Here is a 9381-nt window from a genome sequence, read left to right as displayed (position 1 = left end):
CTGGCCCCAGTGTTGATGTGTTTTGGGATGTCCACAGTGTTTGGGAGTGCTCTGGTGTTTGTCTGTGGTGTTTTGTATGGCATGATATTCCTTGGCAGAAAGTAAGTACTGTAACAGTTAACTCAGATATACATTATAAAATTTATATATAGTATATTAAATATATTTTATTTGAGAGTGCTCTTTTAATTGAATAATGCTTTTATATTCAGGTATTTTTCATGATATGCTTTATATTATTGAAGATGTCAAATTGATTTTGAATATTTCAATGTCATATATCATATATATGTTTGACGTTACTTCATTTTAAGTAAACATATTGCCATAATGAAACAATAACACTTAAAAGATCAACTTATGAATATTCATTACATGACTACCCTGTTATCAATGTGAAAACAAGCATTACATAATTTATAACACTTGGGAAAGTTTGAATGGGTTGTCCATGTAACATTGTGTGCATATTGATAGATATGATAAAATGATGGTAAACAATTGATTTTTTACTCCGACTTGTTAAAGTATACAGTGGCTGAAATTGTTATCACTGCTGTGGTCACTAAACAAATAGAGATTCTCTAAAGTTACATCAATTCCAAGGTCACTAGACAAAAGGGACTTACTAAAGTTTTAATTGATTTCCATTATGATTATAAGCATGTATGTATGAAAATGATTCTGCAAACATATTGACATATTATTACCTCCCTTGTGTATCACAGAGCTGATCGGGATACGATGAAGTTAAAGGCACGAGGTGATGATGTGGAGATGCAAGCGACGCTGATGGATAATGAAGACAAAGTAGATCTACATGTACCTGACACTCAACCAAAATGATAGGAGTCTCTAAAACTCTATAAATAGAAAGGTCAGCCTTGATTACCTACCAATATCATGTCTAACTACAGGCTCTTGTTTTTCCATAGGTAAATGATAGCTTAGCCAAGATTCATAATAGGGCCGATACAGCTGCCCTATAGTAATCACTCTGTCTGTCTGCAAATTTTGTTCCTGGCTGATAACTTTGGTATTTATTGACCGATGTACATGAAACTTGGTCAAGATGTTCAGTTCACAAAAATACACATTGAGGTAAAATGTCAAGGTCATTAGGTTCTAAGGTCAAGGTCAAATTTTGCATCTTTTCACTGATGAACATTTTGTTATGACATGATGCAGCAAAGTTGATCAGAATTAAACAAGGAGTCAACCTGACCAAATGTCTAGGTCATTGGCTCAAAGGTCAAGGTTAAATTTTGTATCTTTTCACTGGTGAACATTTTGGTATGACACCTTGAAGCAATGATGCTTAGAATTAAACAAAGAGTCATTTGACCAAAGGTCAAGGTCATTGGGTCAGGGGTCAAGGTCAAATTTTGTAGCTTTTCACTAATGAGCATTTTATGATATTATGAAGCAAATTTGTTCGAAATTAAACTAAGAGACACACTGAGGTAAAAAGTTGAGGTCAAAGGTTAAGGTCATTGGGTCAAAGGTCAAGGTTAAATTTTGCATCTTTTCACTGATGAACATTTTGTTATGACATGATGTAGCAAAGTTGATAAGAATTAAACATGGAGTCAACCTGGCCAAATGTCAAGGTCATTAGGTCAAAGGTCAAGGTTAAGTTTTGTATCTTTTCACTTGTGAACTTTTTGGTATGACACTTTGAAGCAATGTTGCTCAGAATTGAACAAGGAGTCAATTGACCAAAGGTCAAGGTCACTGGGTCAAAGGTTAGGTCAAATTTTGTATCTTTTCCCTGATGAACATTTTGTTATGACTTTATGAAGCAAATTTGGTCGGAATTTAATAAAGAGTCAACTGACTTAAGGTCAAGGTCACTCATTCAAAGGTCAAGGTAAAATTTAGTATTTTTTGCTGGTGAATATTTCATAATGACACTTTGAAGCAATGTTTGTGGGAATTAAACAAGGAGTCATTTGACCAAAGGGCAAGGTCACTGGATCAGAGGTCAAGGTCAAATTTTGTATCTTTTCACTGATGAACATTTTGTTATGACATTATGAAGCAACGTTGCTCCGAATTTAAAAAGGAGTCAACTGACCTTAGGTCCAGGTTTTGGGGTCCAAAGGGTCGAGGTCAAGTTTTGTATTTTTCACTGATGAACATTTTGTTATGATATTATGAAGCAAAGTTGGTCGGAATTAAAGAATAAGTCAACTGACCAAAGATCAGGGTCACTGGGTTAATGGTCAAGGTCGTTTGGGTCCAAAGGTCAAAGAGAAAGTGGATCTCTGACTTTGACCCTGGCTCTTGATGGAGGAGGTATATAAGTGTTCTAGTTTCCATAACAGGCCCTTTGAAGTGTTTGTGTCTGAAGCTGTCAGTTATTACAGAAATTCAAAGCAAACAATAATTAATTACTCTGGAACACAATTTTTTGTATATAATGTATTCATCTTTACAATTGTGCTTAGTCATGCAGATTTGAATTTGTAAAAAAAGGTGTACCGTTAACTTATGTAAACAGTGTTTGGAGTCAAATGCATTCAAACATTATTCTTACCTGAAGCGGATCAGTCCATCCAAATTACATGAAAAATAATTTAAAGTAATAGAAGCTGTGCATGTACTTATTATTGGTGTTAACTGGTAACGTACATTGTGATGGGCAACGGTAGTGAGGTAATGGGTAACTGTAGTGAGGTAATGGGCAACTGTAGTGTGGTAATGGGCAACGGTAGTGAGGTAATTGGTAACTGTAGTGAGGTAATGGGCAACTGTAGTGTGGTAATGGGCAACGGTAGTGAGGTAATGGGCAACGGGAGTGAGGTAATGGGTAACTGTAGTGAGGGAATGGGCAACGGTAGTGAGGTAATGGGCAATGGTAGTGAGGTAATGGGTAACTGTAGTTAGGTAATGGGTAACTGTAGTGAGGTAATGAGTAACTGTAGTGAGGTAATGGGCAACGGGAGTGAGGTAATGGGTAACTGTAGTGAGGTAATGAGTAACTGTAGTGAGGTAATGGGCAACGGCAGTGAGGTAATGGGGAACTGTAGTGAGGTAATGGGCAACGGTAGTGAGGGAATGGGTAACGGTAGTGAGGTAATGGGCAACTGTAGTGTGGTAATGGGCAACGGTAGTGAGGTAATTGGTAACTGTAGTGAGGTAATGGGCAACGGCAGTGAGGTAATGGGCAACGGTAGTGAGGGAATGGGCAACGGTAGTGAGGTAATGGGCAATGGTAGTGAGTTAATGGGTAACTGTAGTGAGGTAATGGGCCACGGTAGTGAGGTAATGGGCAATGGTAGTGAGGTAATGGGTAACTGTAGTTAGGTAATGGGTAACTGTAGTGAGGTAATGGGCTACGGTAGTGAGGTAATGGGCAACGGTAGTGAGGTAATGGGCAACAGTAGTGAGGTAATGGGTAAATGTGGTTTTGTTATCAAACAATGTAATGTATTGAATGTTTTTTGGTTTGTGTTTTACAGAAATGACAACCACATGTTACCTGTTAATGCTGATCAGGGACAGAGGACATTATCAGATGACAGGGTTTTAGTGTAGGAGGCTGAAGGCACTTCAGTTGAATACATAGCTAGGATTAATTATCACTTATCACATGTAGATATCTCACAACACAATAGTGTCAGTATACTTCACCTCACTAGGACAGTCCTCGGTGTGTGATTGTGTAGGATTTATGATTGGTCTTAGAATGCCCTACTGTAACCGAATAGATAGACATTGTATAAGAGTTGCAATTATGTTTGCCTTGTCTCGATAGAATGAGGCTGTGAAGAGGGGTTTAATGTTTCACTTCATACCATAAATAACCAGTCAGCAGGTACCAGTTTATATTGAAGCAAAAACCATAAGAATTCTGTGTGACAATATTGGTTTTTTTTTATTTTCATTTTTTGCTGAACTGAACTTCAAATAAAAGTGATATAGTTCATGTATTAAAGTAAATCACAGTAATGAATATAAAATATCGGTATGTGATTATGTTTAAAGATATCAGGAAATCTCTGTCAGTGTCTGGATCCCAGGTAGGTTTGTTTGTCACAATTATAACTACATTTAAGGATATCATGAAATCTCTGTCAGTGTCTGGATCCCAGGGAGGTTTGTTTGTCACAATGACAACTACATTTAAGGATATCAGGAAATCTCTGTCAGTGTCTGATCTCTGTCAGTGTCTGATCTCTGTCAGTGTCTGGATCACATGTAGGTGGAGTCAGGTTTAGACAGATTGGTCCTCGTGGAGGTTGGTGATCCTTGTGGAGTCAGATTTAGACAGATTGGTCCTCGTGGAGGTTGGTGATCCTTGTGGAGTCAGATTTAGACAGATTGGTCCTCATGGAGGTTGGTGATCCTTGTGGAGTCAGGTTCAGACAGATTTGTCCCAATGATGTCTTGTTTTAGACAAATTGGTGTCTATTTCGTCTTTTAAGACAGATTGGTGCCTATGTCAGCCCTTTCGAGTGTGGTTTAGATAGTTAGCATCTATGGAGTTTGGTTTAGGCAGGTTGGTCGCTATGCGGTGTAGTACAGACAGATTGAAACATTTGAAAGCTAGGTAGGCCCTTTGGAAGCTGATTTAGACAAGTTGTCCCTTTGGCTGCAAAAGACTGTTGTAATTGTACAATGATTGGTTATGTAATTTCTTGTCAAATGGTATGGTGCATGAAGGAAATGTGTTGTGGTTGTATATATCATGTCAGATTGATTGCTTTTGTTACATTATACTGGTGGTAAATGTACATGTATGCTGGTCATTTTCTGCAGTCACCTTGATACATGTATACCTATATAGGGTAGATTAAAAATCAGTGTCAATATCACCTGTTTAAAAGGTCTACCTTCCCTAGGTTTTGTCACAGGTAAAATTTAAAGCTTAAGATTTTTTTTACATTTTTTACATGTTTATCACATCAGCTTCTAGCAGTAATACTTTCCATGTTCAAAATTTTGCAGTTTCTATTTAGGGATTGTCAGATTGTTAAGATTGTTGGCCATATTTTTGACTACCAGGTAGTGGAAGGCTTATTTATTTAAAATTTTATTACTAATTATATAAAATTATTTGTAATCATTACTGCAAACATACAGAGAAGATTATAAAAATGATATGTATCCTGAATATTTTCAGGTAATAAAGATACTTCTACTCTTATAACACATGAAGTGTCAATGGAAAGGTCAATACTTTTTATGACATAAAGGTTCACCTGCTGTAATAGAGAGTTAGTAGAAGGTCATGGTGGCTGTGTTTGTTTATATCATATTGATATTTTCTTGTTTTTATTTTTTGTTATCTGTGATATCACAGCTGGACCAGTATTTTGCTTTTGTTGTATCTGTTTGTATAAGATCTGAATCTCCATTTTCCCTTGTTAAACTGAAGTTTTGAAAAATAATCTATATTTCCTATACGAAAATGTTGTTTTTACCAAATTGATTTTCATTTTTCGGCAGAGCCATTTAAGATGAATTGAGATTCGCTTGGGAAACCTCTTATGTTATCTTACGCACTAGGTGGGGCCACAGGTAGAGATGCCTTATTCTGTTGGCCAGTGGATTTCAATTTGGTAAAGCTTAAAAATCGTTTAGGAATTAATTGTGTCTTTTGACTTGTACAGGATTGGTAAACAACACAGTTTCTGCAAAATGAAAGCTTAGTTTTAGATACGAGCTAAATCATACTGATTGTGTAATTTTGTACCTACATCTCTTAACATGGCGCCAGGCTACTGGGCTACATGGCGCCGGGCTACATGGCGCCGGGCTACATGGTGCCGGGCTACATGCCTCGTATGTTTATTCCTCTATAAAATATGAAAATATCACGTCACAATGTCTTATGCTTTCCATCTCTTATAATATGATCTCTAGGTGACACATGAAACACACTGAATCCACATATTTATACAATATTATGCTTGATGTTTGAGTAGACGTGACATATACGTATATGCTATAGAAACCTGTAATACACACATTTGAAAGTTATCCCATTGTATGATCAGTATGGTTTTCACTACATATATTTTTTAAATTCTTTTTGGTACTGTTATAAATTTCTTTCAAATTCCATTCGTCTCATCATGTGATAGGTATACAAGTACAGTTATTTCAGACATACAACCACATACATCAGAACTCTTGTTATTTCAGACATACAACCACATACATCAGAACTCTGTCGTTATCGTTTTTGAAGATGTTTTTTTGTTGGGAATATGAACTTTTTCATCATAGAAATCTAAAGGCACTACTTGAATGAAGACAGAATACGGATATATTAACTATATATATAAAATAATTCATAAAACTAATATCCAGAAGGCCATTTTGGTTCAATTCTTTGGAATTTAATTTTTGTTGTTGTTATGTGACATGACATGATATGTTTTTTTTATTTTTATTATATTATGCGTTAAGCTCAATAAACCAGGTGCATGCGTTGTTTTCTCCTTTTATTCTTATCATATCATAATCCATTTGTCAAAAGCACAGATGCATACAAACTTGTTAAATGATTGTGTACAGATGTACTATTATTATCATGGTAAAGAAAATTAAAATGGTAATATGTGCTATGTTAGACCCCAATTGGTATTTAAGAGAGAAAGGTTGTTATTTATGTGAGTTTAGAAGATATATAGTTGTAATTTATTGTCACAGTTAATGTTAATATGTAAGTGGGTACTAACACAATGTGTAAGATGTGTTTGTAAATATTTGAATATTTTAGTATGAAGTAGACATGTTCTAGTCTTGTTAAGGATGTATAGGGCCAGTTTGATAGTCAACCATTTACCATAGTCGGGCTGTTACATTTAGTGTGCTTACACATGCTGATAAGCAACAACCAATCACTGCCTTGCTTTCAAAAAATCATGCACACAGACGACCACTAGTTGCTCTGGTCCGACCAAAGGAAAGCGGTAGATTGTACTATGGTGGCCAGGCATGCGCACCGTAACTTCTGGTTTCTTTACACAAGCGTGATACACATTACTATCGTACTCTAGTTAGAGACAAATGACGGGAGTTCTGTGTGTTTTGGTATAAACACTTCGTCTGCAATTTAACATGTCTTGCCTTTATAACACCAGAATTTATGTATCAATATTTCCTGTTTTGGATATTAGTACAAAATAATGTATTACATTGAATGTGTTTTTCATTGGAAATGTCTGTTTTTGTATCCTTTATAAAATGCTTAGATCACAATTACACACTCCACCATATTTTTCAGGTGACCTTGGGTATTTGTTGTACACTGAAAGTCAGTGTGTTAGATTGTTATCGGGGTAGTTTTGAAGATGTGACAGGGAACTAATACAGATGCCTGTATCATTGATGTGAATTAATTATTCTTATTTAAGTGGTATGTCCTAGCTGTTGATGATGTTGTACGTATCTGTTGTTACCCTGTGAATGTGTTTAGGGGGGATGGTAGAGTGATAGCAAATTTCACTGTAGATATTTTATCCATACAAAATCCATAACCAGTATGTTGTTTGAGTTGTCTGTACAACTGTTGTATTGAAGATCTATGTAAGCTCAATGTCACGTTCAGGTAAAACACTTATATACCGAGGTATACAATTTACATATTATAAATGTAGGGTGTCCTGAAGATTAAATGAACAGGTGCTTGAATCTGTTGGCCCCATCATCCCTTGAAAGCAACTACTGTAAAATGTACTACCAGTAGTGCTGTTACTGTAGGACCAACGAATATGTCCTCTGTAATCGATTCAAGTACCTGTGTGTGACGAACATGTACTCTCTAATCGATACAAGTACCTGTGTGTGACGAACATGTACTCTCTAATCGATACAAGTACCTATGTGTGACGAACATGTCCTCTCTAATCAATACAAGTACCTATGTGTGACGAACATGTCCTCTCTAATCGATTCAAGTACCTATGTGTGACGAACATGTCCTCTCTAATCGATACAAGTACCTGTGTGTGAATGAGGCAAGAACATAATACATTTTTACGGATGGATGTTCTGTATCCTAATCTGGAAAAAACTAAAAAAAACTAGGAAATTTTGTAGACTTTGTACAACACTTCTCCATGTCAAAATGTGACACGGATCACTTGTACTGGTGTGAAACAAAGAAGGAGGCAATAGAATGCAGACATCTACTTATTCATGAACTACCATTGTCTCCACAGTACTTCTGGTCTTATAATTCTAATAAATTCATTTCTCACGAGACTACTGAAAAATTGGAATTTTCTTCCGGTTTAATTTTCATGCCATGTCATATTCACCCCATACAAGAGGACCAATTCTTGATACATTGTATTTGTGATTGATATACTGTGAAAGTAGAAATTTTCACGGTGTGGAAATGCTCCTTTTAAAAATAGGATGGTGAAGTCAACACTTGACAGGAAAAATTGTTAAAAAGGCCAGTGGAAGATAATTTTGAGGGGCAAACATATTTGGGTTAGCAGTAATGTTCAGGCTTCTGATCACAACATTCATTCATAACCAGTTATATTTTTATAGCTTATGTACTGGCCACTAAAATGCAGGTACACTTTTATTATATGCTATTATTGGCATGTGTGTTGTAATATATTATTTGGCTAAGACTGGCAGATGCTGGCATTACTGATGTAACATTCTGAAGTTTTAACTGTTGTAGATGACTACAGAAGCCATGCCTTTGTTATGTGTCATAATGCTTTGTTGTTGGGAGTTATCCTTAATGTGTTATATAGTTATATCTGTGACCAAGTGCAATAAAGGGAGATAAATTAGCTCAAGTCTTTAGTCTTAATTATGATACAAGTTAAATATCTAGCCACATAATTATACACTCAATTCATGCTTTAGATACATTCGTTTGAAATGTTTCGCTGATGTGTTTGGACTTACCAGAACTAATGCTTAAATCCAGAGGCGACTTTTATAGTGGCCATCATGATCTCATAGGGAAGTATAGTTTCCTTATGTGACATGAAGGTCAGTATTCTTATTTATCCTCATAAATATGTCTCGTCACTTTGATATCTTCACATACACCTCGGTTTTCGCCAAGAAGATTTGACCTAGTTGGTGGGTAGTATCAGTGAAGCAGAAGATACTCATCCTTCCAAAGACCTGGACCTATATTCATGAAACTGTTCTCACGCTCATGTATGGATTTTGTGCACAAGCCTAATTTCTTGTTCCAGTTATGAATTAAAATAATCTTATTTTGTCAAAGATTTGGAAACATATTGAAGACTTAAAGCCGAATACTGTTTTAAATGTTTCATTTGACTTTTTGATTGTTTGACAAGTTGGTTTGAGCACAGAATCCATGCTCGAGCATGAGAACAATTTCATTATTACAGGCCCTGGTCTCTTTCTATTTGGTTTTTTTCA

At 35.9% G+C, this 9381-nt stretch overlaps 1 protein-coding gene across 2 annotated transcripts in view; it reads left to right on the top strand.

Annotated features, from left to right (window-relative positions):
- Window positions 1-8772, top strand: part of LOC110464973 (calcium channel flower homolog) — a 19407-nt gene extending 10635 nt beyond the window's left edge. For both annotated transcript variants that reach the window (XM_021520497.1, XM_021520498.1), the window contains exons 5-7: window positions 1-101; window positions 729-877; window positions 3465-8772. In XM_021520497.1, coding sequence (XP_021376172.1) covers window positions 1-101; window positions 729-846 — 219 coding nt within the window. In that variant the 3' untranslated portion in view covers window positions 847-877; window positions 3465-8772. The remainder of the gene's footprint in view (window positions 102-728; window positions 878-3464) is intronic.
- Window positions 8773-9381: the final 609 nt, after the last annotated feature.

Source organism: Mizuhopecten yessoensis, unplaced genomic scaffold, assembly GCF_002113885.1.
Source record: "Mizuhopecten yessoensis strain PY_sf001 unplaced genomic scaffold, ASM211388v2 scaffold11045, whole genome shotgun sequence".
NCBI classification, from domain to species: domain Eukaryota; kingdom Metazoa; phylum Mollusca; class Bivalvia; order Pectinida; family Pectinidae; genus Mizuhopecten; species Mizuhopecten yessoensis.
This window is presented reverse-complemented; position numbering and strand designations above follow the sequence as displayed.